This window comes from Balaenoptera ricei, chromosome 15, assembly GCF_028023285.1.
Source record: "Balaenoptera ricei isolate mBalRic1 chromosome 15, mBalRic1.hap2, whole genome shotgun sequence".
In the NCBI taxonomy this organism is placed as follows: domain Eukaryota; kingdom Metazoa; phylum Chordata; class Mammalia; order Artiodactyla; family Balaenopteridae; genus Balaenoptera; species Balaenoptera ricei.
The window spans coordinates 22,689,415-22,705,471 of NC_082653.1; the positions used below are offsets into that span (position 1 = coordinate 22,689,415).

The 16,057-nt window shown below is 37.6% G+C and overlaps 1 protein-coding gene across 2 annotated transcripts in view; it reads left to right on the forward strand.

Annotated features, from left to right (window-relative positions):
• The window catches only part of RBL1 (RB transcriptional corepressor like 1), a 76,328-nt gene that overhangs the window by 11,053 nt on the left and 49,218 nt on the right, over positions 1 to 16,057 (forward strand). For both annotated transcript variants that reach the window (XM_059897072.1, XM_059897073.1), the window contains exons 3-9: positions 1,331 to 1,531; positions 1,782 to 1,846; positions 1,946 to 2,074; positions 2,186 to 2,346; positions 10,408 to 10,457; positions 11,059 to 11,245; positions 12,077 to 12,243. In XM_059897072.1, the coding sequence (XP_059753055.1) occupies positions 1,331 to 1,531; positions 1,782 to 1,846; positions 1,946 to 2,074; positions 2,186 to 2,346; positions 10,408 to 10,457; positions 11,059 to 11,245; positions 12,077 to 12,243 (960 nt within the window). The remainder of the gene's footprint in view (positions 1 to 1,330; positions 1,532 to 1,781; positions 1,847 to 1,945; positions 2,075 to 2,185; positions 2,347 to 10,407; positions 10,458 to 11,058; positions 11,246 to 12,076; positions 12,244 to 16,057) is intronic.

The window sequence follows — 16,057 nt, forward strand, 5'->3', positions numbered from 1 at the left end:
GGGAAAAAAGTTTAAGTAGGTATATGTTTATAAATGCCTTAAAAAGCTTTGCAAGGATAAATAAGTAACTAGTAACAATGTAATTAGTCACTAAGGCAAAGTTGATTGCTTTAGTGGAAAAAAACTGGGAGGGCGGTGATAGCGGACATCATATATCCTTTAGTACCTTTTAAATTTTGTAATTATGCATATTACCCGTTAAAAAAAGAAAACCAGAAAGGAGAATTCTCACACACAGGGTATCATGATATACTTTTTTTTTTTTTGGCTGTGTTGGGTCTTCATTGCTGCATGCAGGCTTTCTCTAGTTGCAGCGAGTGGGGGGCTACTCTTCGTTGCAGTGCGGTGGCTTCTCTTGTTGCGGAGCATGGGCTCTAGACGCATGGGCTTCAGTAGTTTTGGCTCGCGGGCTCCACAGCGCAGGCTCAGTAGTTGTGGTGCACGGGCTTAGTTGTTCTGTGGCATGTGGGATCTTCCCGGACCAGGGATCGAACCCGTGTCCCCTGAATTGGCAGGCAGATTCTTATCCACTGTGCCACCAGGGAAGCCCTGATAAAGATCTTTTAAAAAAACTCAGATTCTTAGATTTCAATCAGCATGTCTGGAGTTTGAACACCTATGGACAACTAGCTGATGATTTCTTCCACCACCTTTTTTAAAAAAAAAAATTACAAGTATCGTTCTGTATATAGCGCTAGACACTTAAATGAGCTTTAACACTACAAAATTTCAGTCTAAGACCATACTAACATGAGGACATAAAAAAAATGCACTCATAATTAAATAAGCCAGAAAGGTAGAGCCATTATCCATTAAGTGATATTCTGGGTATGTACTACCTTCTTAGTTTATATTTGGTGGTAGAACCACACGTTGGAACACAAACATTTGAATTTTATTCCTGCCCTGTAACAGTCTGGTGCTTTGTGATCAAATTTCAGAATCCAGTATTGGGAGATTCTGTCTTTCCTCAAACTAGTTTTGTGAACTCATCAGTCTGATGCCTAACATTTACTTTGTAATTTATATGCAGAGTATTGTATAGGTGCTGCAGGGAATAAAAGAAGTAGATAGGTACTCCCTGCATAGTAGAAGGTATTTTATGTATTGACTACTAATTCAAAATCTACATTCCCACAGTGATTCTGGGAACCAAAGTAATTTCATAGCACTTGGAGTGAGGTTTTTGGTTTTTTTCTCTCTCTCTCTCTTTTTCTTTTTTTAAATAAAATCAGGCATTTAATAAAGATTTTTAGGCATAAGTAGAGTGTCTTCTTTTCCTTCCCTTATACGGACTCATTTTAAAGTTGCTTGTTTTCTGTTTTTTTAGTTTAATACAGTTTTTTAGTAAAATGAAGAAGTGGATGGACATGTCAAACTTGCCACAAGAATTTCGTGAACGTATAGAAAGGCTAGAAAGAAATTTTGAGGTGTCTACTGTAATTTTCAAAAAATTTGAGCCAATTTTTTTAGATATATTTCAAAATCCATATGAAGAGCCACCAAAGTTACCACGAAGCAGGAAGCAGAGGTGAGACACTTAATCCTCATATAATTGACATAGAAATTATGATACAAACTTATTAAGGGAATTTGCATTTTTAAAAGTCTACTTTTTAATTCCATTTAATAAAACATAGTTGTCTGTCCTTTGTGAATGAGATTTTATATGTAATTTGACTTTACTATTCGTTATATTTGCTGTTTCAATTTAAGTGACAAATGTGGAATGATATTTAGTAAGTTAGTCAGATAAAAAGTACATTTTTCCCCCTTTTTAGGAGGATTCCTTGCAGTGTTAAGGAGCTCTTTAATTTCTGTTGGACACTCTTTGTTTATACTAAGGGTAAGGTGACACTTTCAGGTGTTTTACATTTCTACTGTGGGAACTTGGTGCTATTTGACCTGAAAGGTTTCTGGGTTTTGTGTCTCTTTTCTTCTAAAGGTAATTTTCGTATGATTGGAGATGATTTAGTAAACTCTTATCATTTACTTCTGTGCTGCTTGGATCTGATTTTTGCCAATGCCATTATGTGCCCAAACAGACGAGACTTGCTAAATCCGTCATTTAAAGGTAAGACCTTATTTATTTTTGAAAACTGATTATCAATTTTTAGAAAAAGAGTTTCAAAAATTGACCATATTCTCTTTTCCCTCCATTGCTCTTTATACCCTGTCAAATTAGGTTTACCGTCTGATTTCCATACTGCTGACTTTAGGGCTTCTGAAGAGCCTCCCTGCATCATTCCTGTACTGTGTGAACTACATGACGGACTTCTGGTAGAAGCCAAAGGAATAAAGGAGCACTACTTTAAGCCATATATTTCAAAGCTCTTTGACAGGAAGGTACTATACTTACAATTAAATGACTCAGATTTTGGGGGGTCAGCAGCAGCAGCCTCAAGGGGAAAAGCAATATTTTAAGCAAGTTCTTAACATTATAGGACTCAGGGTCAAGATTCCCAGGTTTCAGTCTCTGATGTGATGTGGAGTTGTCCTGTGATTTTCTGTGATGTGCAAAACTGAGCTGTTGAAGAATGTGACCATCTGTATGTACTGTCAAGTAAATGCACTGTCAGAGGCAACTATAGGAGGTTCTGATAGAGAATTATAAAGAACAGAACATCAGAGTAAGCCTGATAAAGAATTATGAAAAGCAGGAGGTCAGAGTAAGCTAGTTTACTGCCACAATTTGAATAACTGCTGACTGTTTACTGAAAGTAGGATGATGTATCAATATAACAACTGTAGCTTTAATTCAATATGAGTAGAGCAGAAAATCCCTTACAGTTGTGGGCTACCTACATGCATTCTGGATTTTTTTTCTCAATAATTTACCTTGCTATTTCTATATGTTTGAGTTGGCTTTTTCCTTTGGGTCTCAATTTATTTCCCCAACGCTGAGCCATTTAATCCAGCTACGACTTGAGTTTTCTCTTTGGTTGGAAAAAAAAAAAATAGGAATATGGATTAATTAGGTCATTATTATAGTTCCCCTCTTTGCAAATACTATTATGAGATTTTCCTCTGAGCATAAAGTCTTCCCTAACTGGTTTCTTCTCTTGCACATACTTCTTTTTTTTTTTTTTAATATTTATTTATTTATTTAATTTTATTTTTTGGTAGCATTGGGTCTTTTTTTTTTTAATATTAGAATTTTATTTTTTACACATATTAGTGTATATATGTCAATCCCAATCTCCCAATTCATCACACCACCACACACCCTGCCCCCCACCGCTTTCCCCCCTTGGTGTCCATACGTTTGTTCTCTACAACTGTGTCTCAATTTCTGCCCTGCAAACCCGTTCATCTATACCATTTTTCTAGGTTCCACATGTATGCATTAATATACAATATTTGTTTTTCTCTTTCTGACTTATTTCACTCTGTATGACAGTCTCTAGATTCATCCACGTCTCTACAAATGACCCAATTTCGTTCCTTTTTTATGGCTGAGTAATATTCTATTGTATATATATACCACATCTTCTTTATCCGTTCATCTGTCGATGGGCATTTAGGTTGCTTCCAAGTCCTGGCTACTGTAAATAGTGCTGCAGTGAACATTGGGGTGCATGTGTCTTTTTGAATTATGGTTTTCTCTGGGTATATGCCCAGTAGTGGGATTGCTGGGTCATATGGTAATTCTATTTTTAGTTTTTTGAGGAACCTCCATACTGTTCTCCATAGTGGCTGTATCAATTTACATTCCCACCAACAGTGTAAGAGTGTTCCCTTTTCTCCACACCCTCTCCAGCATTTGTTGTTTGTAGATTTTCTGATGATGCCCATTCTAACTGGTGTGAGGTGATACCTCATTGGAGTTTTGATTTGCATTTCTCTAATAATTAGTGATGTTGAGCAGCTTTTCATGTGCTTCTTGGCCATCTGTATGTCTTCTTTGGAGAAATGTCTATTTAGGTGTTCTGCCCATTTTTGGATTGGGTTGTTTGTTTCTTTAATATTGAGCTGCATGAGCTGTTTATATATTTTGGAGATTAATCCTTTGTCCGTTGATTTGTTTGCCAATATTTTCTCCCATTCTGAGGGTTGTCTTTTTGTCTTGTTTGTAGTTTCCTTTGCTTTGCAAAAGCTTTTAAGTTTCATTAGGTCCCATTTGTTTATTTTTGTTTTTTATTTCCATTACTCTAGGAGGTGGATCAAAAAAGATCTTGCTGTGATTTATGTTGAAGAGTGTTCTTCCTATGTTTTCCTCTAAGAGTTTTATAGTGTCTGGTCTTACATTTAGGTCTTTAATCCATTTTGAGTTTATTTTTGTGTATGGTGTTAGGGAGTGTTCTAATTTCATTCTTTTACATGTAGCTGTCCAGTTTTACCAGCACCATTTAGTGAAGAGTCTGTCTTTTCTCCATTGTATATCCTTGCCTCCTTTGTCATAGGTTAGTTGACCATAGGTGCCTGGGTTTATCTCTGGGCTTTCTATCCTGTTCCATTGATCTATATTTCTGTTTTTGTGCCAGTACCATATTGTCTTGATTACTATAACTTTGTAGTATAGTCTGAAGTCAGGGAGTCTGATTCCTCCAGCTCCGTTTTTTCCCCTCAAGACTGTTGGCTATTCGGGGTCTTTCTGTCTCCATACAAATTTTAAGATTTTTTGTTCTAGTTCTGTAAAAAATGCCACTGGTAACTTGATAGAGATTGCATTGAATCTGTAGATTGCTTTGGGTAGTATAGTCATTTTCACAATATTGATTCTTCCAACCCAAGAACATGGTATATCTCTCTATCTGTTTGTATCATTTTTAATTTCTTTCATCAGTGTCTTATAGTTTTCTGCATACAGGTCTTTTGTCTCCCTAGGTAGGTTTGTTCCTAGGTATTTTATTCTTTTTGTGGCAGTGGTAAATGGGAGTGTTTCCTTAATTTCTCTTTTAGATTTTTTGTTGTTAATGTATAGGAATGCAAGAGATTTCTGTGCATTAATTTTGTATCCTGCAACTTTACCAAATTCATTGATGAGCTCTAGTAGTTTTCTGGTGGCATCTTTAGGATTCCCTATGTATAATATCATGTCATCTGCAAACAGTGACAGTTTTACTTCTTCTTATCCAATTTGTATTCCTTTTATTTCTTTTTCTTCTCTGATTGCCGTGGCTAGGACTTCCAAAACTATGTTGAATAATAGTGGGGAGAGTGGACATCCTTGTCTTGTTCCTGATCTTAGAGGAAATGCTTTTAGTGTTTCACCATTAAGAATGATGCTTGCTGTGGGTTTGTCGTATATGGCCTTTATTATGTTGAGGTAGGTTCCCTCTATGCCCACTTTCTGGAGAGTTTTTATTATAAATGGGTGTTGAATTTTGTCAAAAGCTTTTTCTGCATCTATTGAGATGATCATATGGTTTTTATTCTTCAGTTTGTTAATATGGTGTATCACATTGATTGATTTCCATATATTGAAGAATCCTGCATCCATGGGATAAATCCCACTTGATCATGGTGTATGATCCTTTTAATGTGCTGTTGGATTCTGTTTGCTAGTATTTTGTTAAGGATTTTTGCATCTATATTCATCAGTGATATTGGTCTGTAATTTTCTTTTTTTGTAGTATCTTTGTCTGGTTTTGGTATCAGGGGGATGGTGGCCTCATAGAATGAGTTTGGGAGTGTTCCTTCCTCTGCAATTTTTTAGAAGAGTTGGAGAAGGATGGGTGTTATCTCTTCTCTAAATGTTTGATAGAATTCACCTGTGAAGCCATCTAGTCCTGGACTTTGTATGTTGGAAGATTTTTATCACAGTTTCAATTTCATTACTTGTGATTGGTCTGTTCATATTTTCTATTTCTTCTGGTTCAGTCTTGGAAGGTTATACCTTTCTAAGAATTTGTCCATTTCTTCCAGGTTGTCCATTTTATTGGCATAGAGTTGCTTGTAGTAGTCTCTTAGGATGCTTTGTGTTTCTGTGTTGTCTGTTGTAACTTCTCCTTTTTCATTTCTAATTTTATTGATTTGAGTCCTCTCCCTCTTTTTCTTGATGAGTCTGGCTAATGGTTTATCAATTTTGTTTATCTTCTCAAAGAACCAGCTTTTAGTTTTATTGATCTTTGCTATTGTTTTCTTTGTTTCTATTTCATTTATTTCTGCTCTGATCTTTATGATTTCTTTCCTTCTGCTAACTTTGGGTTTTGTTTGTTCTTCTTTCTCTAGTTCCTTTAGGTGTAAGGTTAGATTGTTTACTTGAGATTTTTCTTGTTTCTTGAGGTAGGCTTGTATAGCTATAGACTTCCCTCTTAGAACTGCTTTTGCTGCATCCCATAGGTTTTGGATCGTCGTGTTTTCATTGTCATTTGTCTCTAGGTATTTTTTGCTTTCCTCTTTGATTTCTTCAGTGATCTCTTGGTTATTTAGTAATGTATTGTTTAGCCTCCATGTGTTTGTGTTTTTTACGTCTTTTCCCCTGTAATTTATTTCTAATCTCATAGCGTTGTGGTCAGAAAAGATGCTTGATATGATTTCAATTTTCTTAAATTTACTGAGGCTTGATTTGTGACCCAAGATGTGATCTATCTTGGAGAATGTTCTGTGTGCACTTGAGAAGAAAGTATAATCTGCTGTTTTTGGATGGAGTGTCCTATAAATATCAGTTAAATCTATCTGGTCTCTTGTATCATTTAAAGCTTGTGTTTCTTTATTAATTTTCTGTCTGTATGGTCTGTCCATTGGTGTAAGTGAGGTGTTAAAGTCCCCCACTATTATTGTGTTACTGTCGATTTCCTCTTTTATAGCTGTTAGCAGTTGCTTTATGTATTGAGGTGCTCCTATGTTGAGTGCATAAAAATTTATAGTTGTTATATCTTCTTCATGGATTGATGCCTTGATCATTATGTAGTGTCCTTCCTTGTCTCCTGTAACATTATTTATTTTAAAGTCTATTTTATCTCATATGAGTATTGCTACTCCATCTTTCTTTTGATTTCCATTTGCATGGAATATCTTTTTCCATCCCCTCACTTTCAGGCTGTATGTGTCCCTAGGTCTGAAGTGGGTCTCTTGTAGACAGCATATATGTGGGTCTTGTTTTTGTATCCATTCAGCGAGCCTGTGTCTTTTGGTTGGAGCATTTAATCCATTCACGTTTAAGGTAATTATTGATATGTATGTTCCTATTATGATTTTCTTAATTGTTTTGGGTTTGTTTTTGTAGGTCCTTTTCTTCTCTTGTGTTTCCCACTTAGAGAAGTTCCTTTAGCATTTGTTGTAGAGCTGGTTTGGTGGTGCTGAATTCTCTTAGCTTTTGCTTGTCTGTAAAGCTTTTGATTTCTCCATCGAATGTGAATGAGATCCTTGCTGGGTAGAGTAATCTTGGTTGTAGGTTCTTCCCTTTCATCACTTGAAGTATATCATGCCACTCCCTTCTGGCTTGTAGAGTTTCTGCTGAGAACTCAGCCGTTAAACTTATGGGAGTTCCCTTGTATGTTATTTGTCATTTTTCCCTTGCTGCTTTCAATAATTTTTCTTTGTCTTTAATTTTTGCCAATTTGATTACTATGTGTCTCGGCGTGTTTCTCCTTGGCTTTATCCTGTAACGGACTCTCTGCACTTCCTGGAATTGGGTGGCTGTTTCCTTTCCCATGTTAGGGAAGTTTTTGACTATAATCTCTTCAAATATTTTCTCTGGTCCTTTCTCTCTCTCTTCTCCTTTTGGGATCCCTATAATGCGAATGTTGTTGCATTTAATGTTGTCCCAGAGGTCTTTTAGGCTGTCTTCATTTCTTTTCATTCTTTTTTCTTTATTCTGTTCCACAACAGTGAATTCCACCATTCTGTCTTCCAGGTCACTTATCCGTTCTTCTGCCTCAGTTATGCTGCTATTGATTCCTTCTCATGTATTTTTCATTTCAGTTATTGTATTGTTCACCTCTGTTTGTTTGTTCTTTAATTCTTCTAGGTCTTTGTTTAGCATTTCTTGCACCTTCTCGATCTTTGCCTCCATTCTTTTTCCGAGGTCCTGGATCATCTTCACTATTATTATTCTGAATTCTTTTTCTGGAAGACTGCCTATCTCCATTTCATTTAGTTGTTTTTCCTGGGGTTTTATCTTGTTCCTTCATCTGGTACATAGCCCTCTGGCTTTTCAATCTGTCTGTCTTTCTGTGAATGTGGTTTTTGTTCCACAGGCTGCAGGATTGTAGTTCTTCTTGCTTCTGCTGTCTGCCCTCTGGTGGATGAGACTATCTAAGAGGCTTGTGGAAGTTTTCTGATAGGAGGGACTGGTGGTGGGTAGAGCTGGCTGTTGCTCTGGTGGGCAGAACTCAGTAAAACTTTAATCCACTTGTCTGCTGATGGGTGGGGCTGGGTTCCCTCCCTGTTGGTTGTTTGGCCTAGGCGACCCAACACTGGAGCCTACCCGGGCTCTTTGGTGGGGCTAATGACAGACTCTGGCAGGGCTCACGCCAAGGAGTACTTCCCAGAACTTCTGCTGCCAGTGTCCCTGTCCCTTGGTGAGCCACAGCTGCTCCCCTTCTCTGCAGGAGTACCTCCAACACTAGCAGGTAGGTCTGGTTCAGTCTCCTATGGGGTCACTGCTCCTTCCCCTGGGTCCCGATACGCACACTACTTTGTGTGTGCCCTCCAAGAGTGGAGTCTCTGTTTCCCACAGTCCTGTCAAAGTCCTGCAGTCAAATCCCGCTAGCCTTCAAAGTCTGATTCTCTAGGAATTCTTCCTGTTGCTGGACCCCCAGGTTGGGAAGCCTGACGTTGCACTCAAAACCTTCACTCCAGTGGGTGGACTTCTGTGGTATAAGTGTTCTCCAGTTTGTGAGTCACCCACCCAGCAGTTATGGGATTTGATTTTATTGTGATTGTACCCCTCCTACCGTTTCACTGTGGCTTCTCCTTTGTCTTTGGATGTGAGGTGTCTTTTTTGGTGAGTTCCAGTGTCTTCCTGTTGATGATTGTTCAGCATTTAGTTGTCATTCCACTGCTCTCGCAAGAGGGAGTGAGAGCACGTCCTTCTACTCTGCCATCTTGAACCAATCTCCAGCCTTGGGTCTCAGTTGCGGCATGAGGGATCCTCCACTGCGGCGCGCGGGCTTCTCTCCAGTTGTGGTGCATGGGCTCCAGAGTGCGTCGGCTCTGTAGTTGTGGCCCGTGTGCTCAGTAGTTGTGGCGCACAGGCTTAGTTGCCCCACGGCATGTGGGATCTTAGTTCCCCGACCAGGGATCGAATCCCCTGCATTGGAAGGGGGATTCTTAACCACTGGACTGCCAGGGAAGTCCCTCTTGGACATCCTTTTGTATTTAGTCTTATCTTTCAGCAAACAAACAAGTATTTATTTATGTGTATATATACACAGTATATATTTTTGTGTGTATATCTGTGTAAAATATCTCTTTGTAGAACTTTAATCTCCAGCAAAATAAACTTTTAAAGGAACTCAAGGTTTATGTCTATTGTGCTTTGCTGAAGCAAGGCACTAGTGGCCCCTGGCTATGATGACCATTCATCTTGGTTTGCCTGAATTATCTGGGTTTTGGCTGTTGTCTTGGCATAATTATTATAATGTCTTATTTCACTCCAAAAGTATCCTGGTTTGGACAGTGGTTCTCCTGCCCATGGGCCAGATGCTTTATTTGGCCTGTTTAGGGTGTTTTAATTTTTTATTTCATTTTTATTTTGTTCAATTTTTAACTTACACATAAAGATCTTTTGTATGAAAATTTTTTAAAAATCAGAAGCTATGGCAATACTGGTTTGCAATTTCTACATGGTAACTGTTGTCAAGCTAAATGATGGCCACTTCTTTTGGCCACCTTTTTTAGGATGGGAAGTGTGCTTTCTGCCCTCTTCATTTATGTATGTTGATCCCTGACCCCTGAAATCATTTGAGTTTGCAACCCTTGTTATGTAGTAATCTAAGTATAGTGTGGATACACAGAAAGTATTGCTAACAGTGTAGTTTTCCTCTGTCACCAGTAACAGTACCTATATTCCTTTCAAATCTTTTGCTTGCCTGACATACATTATCATTCAGTAACTGTTAGTTTCCATTTTCCATAGACCAATGTTTAAAATTGGACAGCTTTCATGAGAATCACTTGAGGGATTTGTTAAAACTGCTGCCTTAGTTCAGACCTTGAGGTCTGTCAGTCTGCATTTTTAACAAGTTCCCCTACATGATTGTTATGTCACTAAAATTTGGAAACCACTGCTATAGACTACAAAGTATTTTCAAAACTTGACTTTAAATGTTTTTTAATATTTTATTTGCATACTAAATAGGATTTACAGGTCTGAAAGAAAGATTTAGTAATTCTATTTTGTGTGTGTGTGTTATTTATAATAACTACCAATGTGAAAATTTAGATAAATGTAGTATTTTTGTGTGTATGTTAATATGCTTACTTACATGAAGTCACAAAATGGCTTTTTTCCCCCAGATTTTAAAGGGAGAATGCCTTCTGGACCTTTCTAGTTTTACTGATAATAGGTAAGTGTCTAGCACTGATGGTATCTGGCATATCATAAGCTGACAATATGATTTGTTGCACTTTGTTAAGTGAAATGTTGTATGAAGGTAACTGCTCCAAATTCAAGTTCCTTCTGTTTTGGTGGCATTGAGTGGGTGTTATCACTAAGCCTTGCTGTCTTTAAGTACATTTATTTTAAGATCCCATTGGCTCTTAAAACAGCTGCTCTCCTGAGAAACTCATAAACAGACCCAGTGACTTCTGTATTTGACTTTACATTCTTTCATTAATCAAATATTGGCAAATTCAGAATGTGCTTATATTTCAAGGCCACACACAGTTGTTTCCTCAATGATCAGGTCTTAATTAGGTTCAACTAGTTTCCAGATTAAGTGTATATTCTTTTCACTCACCTTTCAAAGTAATTTATTGCCATGTATGTGAATGTGAAGAATGTCTGTGATCGGATAGAAACCTCTGATATTGTTAGATGGGCAAAGTTAATAAAAACTAGAAAGTCATGAGCTTTTCTAGTCTGTGGAGTCAAAATCTATCAAGTCAAGATAAATCCATTGTGTAACTTAGTTTTATTCTAGCAGCTTAAAATAATTCTCTTTTCAGCAAAGCAGTGAACAAGGAGTATGAAGAATATGTTTTAACTGTTGGTGACTTTGATGAGAGGATCTTTTTGGGAGCAGATGCAGAAGAGGAAATTGGAACTCCTCGAAAGTTCACTGGTGATGCCCCATTAGGGAAACTGACAGCACAGGCTAATGTGGAGTGTAACCTTCAACAACACTTTGAAAAAGTAATTAACCTAGCCTGGCCTCAGTCTTGAATGATCTTTTTCTCTGTGTGTGTGATTCTACTAACAGCAGAAGCATCTTTCAAGTTAAATCTTGAGTTTCTTCTACTAATTCATATTTCCCATGAAAGCCTTAAAAGGTATTTTTCAAAACTATGGCATTTAGTATTTATACCTCATTTCTTGCAATTTTTCATATTTGGATATTTTCCCAGAATGCCTGGGTTTTCAGTAGAGTATGTGTCTTTGGATATGAAGAAGGATTTATGCTTTCTTCCTATTTTTTCTTTGCATCACTTTAGCCACTCTTCTCTTGCCTTAAAATTTAGTTTGCTTTCCTACCCATGACGAACTATGTGCTCTTCCCAAACTTTAGCCATATAACTCTGGATTTGATTGTTAATAGCCAAGGCTTAATTCTGTATTTATGTGTTAGGTGGGTTGGAGGATGAGGTCTAATGGAAAATTCACTGGTCCGGAAGATAGAAACCTAAGTTTTAGTCCCAGCTCTGCCATTACCTTTGTCAGCTTAAACAAGTTTTTTAACTTCTCTGTGCCTATTTCCTCATGTGTAAAATGAAAATGTGCCTGTTATATTTCAAATGAATGTTATGAAGATAAAATGAGATTATGGATAGAAAGCACTTTGGGAAAGTGTTATTTAAAGGTAGGATGTTATTAGCATAATATTGCTAAAAATTTGGTGGGTAACCAGAAGAGGGGGAAAAAGTAACCTACTAAACATGAATAGAGAAGATGGTATATGTACTGAATTAAGCACATAATGGGGAAGAAGGTAGCTTTTTAATCTCACATAATTGTCTTTTCTGACAGAAAACATCATTTGCACCTTCTACACCACTGACAGGACGACGATATTTAAGAGAAAAAGAAGCAGTCATTACTCCTGTTGCTTCAGCCACCCAAAGTGTGAGCAGGTTACAGAGTATTGTGGCCGGACTGAAAAATGCACCAAGTGAACAACTTGTAAACATTTTTGAGTGAGTACAATACTAGTATTTTTCCAAATGTCTCTTTTAAATTAGATTCTGTATTCCATTCTGTTTTCAGTACTTCCGAATTCTGGAGAGAGTGGATATACATCTGGCAAGTTTTACTGTACCATTTCAATCACAAAGTATGTTGACCTAAAATCAGATAGAAGTACCTATTAAAAATTGTATATAAATTTTATTTCATATTACTATAGACTTTCAAGGTTAAATGCATCTTAAAGGTTATTTAGCTCCAACATTCCATTCTGGTAACACCCCTAATTTATGCATTACTGTTTTTCTTTTTACATTGATTTTAAATGGGTTCAATATAAATGTCCATCAAATGGGAGACTGGTTACATATTGATGGTACAGCTGTAAAATGGAATTTTATGCAATTGTCTAAGAAAAAGAAGCATATTTCGTAATAAAGATGATAAAGTCAGGCCAGATTAGAGAACCTTATTTCCTAATACCTAATGAAATAACAGAATAGTAAAAATCAGCAAACTACCTATCAGCAGAAACCAAATGAAGAGAGGGATATGATTTCATGCTATAATTTTCCAAAGTGGTGGTCAGGAAAGGAAATGGATGCTTCTGGTATGCCCATCCCCAAGAAGCGTTACTGGGGGAAAAGGGTATGTTGATGGGACTTTTTTATTTATTTATTTATTATTTTTGGCTGCGTTGGGTCTTTGTTGCTGCACGTGGGCTTTCTCTAATTGTGGCAAGTGGGGGCTACTCTTCATTGCGGTGCACAGGCTTCTCATTGCAGTGGCTTCTTTTGTTGCAGAGTGTGGGCTCTAGGTGCGCAGGCTTCAGTAGTTGTGGCACGCGGGCTCAGTAGTTGTGATGCACGGGCTTTGTTGCTCCGTGGCATGTGGGATCTTCCCAGACCAGGGCTCGAACCCATGTCCCCTGCATTGGCAGGCAGATTCTTAACCACTGCGCCACCAGGGAAGTCCTATTAATAGGATCTTGAAAATACTCATTAATACCCCAGATATGGAGAGAAACAAATGGAGTGAGTAGGCAGATGAGTAAAAAGTCATAGAAACCTCCCCAAGTGAATGTCCCTGTATACCACCAAGATAGCAGTCCCTATCAAAATCCCAATGGCATTTTTACAGAAATAGAAAAAAAAAAATCTAAAATTCATAAGGAATTTTGAAGGACTTTTAATAGCCAAAATAATCTTGAGAAAGAAGTAAAAAGCTGGAGGCCTCACATTTCTGATTTCAAAACACACTCCAAAGCTACAGTAAGCAAAACCGTATGGTATTGGCATAAAGACAGACATGTAGACTAGACATGGAATAGACTAGAGTCCCAAAATAAATGTTCACGTATATCATTAAATGATCTTTGACAAGGGTGCCAAGACTACATTATGGGGAAAGCCAGATATCCACAGGCAAAAGCATGAAGATGGACTCTTATCTTACACCATATACAAAAGATACTTTAGATACCTGTTATAGGTGGAATCATGCAGTATTTGTTTGTGTTTGGCTTAATTTACTTAGTATCATATCTTCAAGGTTCATCCATGCTGTAGCATATGACAGGATTTCCTTCTTTTTAAGCCTGAATAATATTCCATTGTATATATATACATACCACACTTCCTTTATCCATTCATTCATCAGTGGACATATAGGTTGCTTCCACATCTTGGCTGTTGTGAGTAATGCTGCAGTGAACTTGGGTATGCAAATATCTCTTTGAGATATCCACATGTGAAAGAATGAAGATGGACTTTTATCTTACACCATGTACAAAAGTTAACTCAAAATTTGTTAAAAACCTAATAAACATGAGACCTGAAACTGTACAACTAGAAGAAAACATAGGTGAAAAGCTTTATGACACTGAAATGGGCAGTGATTTCTTGGATGTGACATCAAAAGTATAGGTAACAAAAGCAAAAATAGAAAAATGGGACTATATCCCACTTAAATACTTCTGTACAGCATCGAAAATAATAAGATGAAAAGGCAACCTACTAGAATAGAAGAAAGTAATTGCAAACCATATATCAGATAAGGGGTTAATAGCCAGAGTATATAAAGAACTCCTACAACTCAAACAACAAAAAACAAAACAAAACAAAAAAACAACAAACACCTGATTTGAAAAAGGGGCAAAAGACTTAAATAGACATTTCTCCAAAGAAGACATACAAATAGCCAACAAGCATGTGAAAAAATTCTCAACATTACTAATCATCAGGTAAATGCAAATTAAAACCACAATGAGATATCACCCGTTCGGATGGCCACTATCAAAAAAACAGAAAATAACAAATGTGTTGGTGAGTATCAGAATTGGCACTCCACTGGTGGGATTATAAATGGTGTAGCTGATATGGAAAACAGTATGGAGATTTCTCAAATAATTAAAAATAGAATTTTTATGACCTAGCAATCCCACTTCTGGGTATATATCCCAAAGAGTTGAAAACAGGATCTCAAAGAGATATCTGCACACCCAAGTTTATTGAAGCATTACCCGTAAGAGCCAAGATATAGAACCAACCTAAATGTCCACTGATGAATGAATGAATAAAGAAAATGTGGTATGTACAACAGAATATTACTCAGCCTTAAAAAGAAGGAAATCTTGTCATATGCTACAATATGGATGAATCTTGAAGACATTATACTGAGTGAAATAAGCCAATCACAAAAAGACAAATACTGCATGATTCCACTTATATGAGGTATCTAAAGTAATAAGACTGATAGAAACAGAAAGTAGCATGGTGGTTGCCAGGGGATGGGGGAGGGGGGAAACAGGGAGTTGTTGTTCGATGGGTATAGAGTTTCATTTATGCAAGATGAGAAAGTTCTAGAGATCACTATACAATAACATGCACATAGCTGACAATAATGTACACTTAAAAATTAAGAGGGTAAATTTGTTATGTGTTTTTACCACATAATAAAATTTTAAAAAGACAACCTAGTTGGAAGAAAATGTAACTCAAGAGGCACAGCTTTGCATTAGAAGAACTTGATAAGAACATAAAATGTTTTTGCCATGTATGCTACATGGCACATGATGCTGGTCTTTTTGAACATGGGACTGGGAATTCTGAACCCTGCACTAGTTATTTGGCTTTGGGCAAATCACATTGTTTCTCACAGTCTTGGATTTGTGTCATTTCTGAATTAAGACCTGTATTCTGTGTTTTATTGATAGAAAGTTAACAGAGTTAATAATATAACAGGATTAATTGCTTCTTGCCAAATGTCTTTCTTTTTTTTTTTTTTTAATTTATTTATTTTTGGCTGCGTTGGGTCTTCATTGCTGCGTGTGGGCTTTCTCCGGTTCCGGTGATTAGGGGCTACTCTTCGTTGCAGTGCATGGGCTCCTCATTGCGGTGGCTTCTCTTGCTGTGGAGCACGGGCTCTACGCGCGTGGGCTTCAGTAGTTGCGGCTTGCAGGCTCTACAGTGCAGGCTCAGTAGTTGTGGCGCACAGGCTTAGTTGATCCGCGGCATGTGGGATCTTCCTGGACCAGGGCTCAAACCCATGTCCCCTGCATTGGCAGGCGGATTCTTAACCACTGTGCCACCAGGGAAGTCCTTTTTTTTTTTTTTTAATTTTTGGCTGCGTTCGGTCTTCACTGCTGCAAGCGGGGGCTACTCTTTGTCATGGTATGCGGGCTTCTCATTGCGGTGGCTTCTCTTGTTGCAGAGCACAGGCTCTAGGTGCGCGGTCTTCAGTAGTTGCAGCACTTGGGCTCAGTAGTTGCAGCACGTGCACCCTAGAGCGCTAGTGCTTCAGTAGTTGCGGTGCATGGGCTCAGTA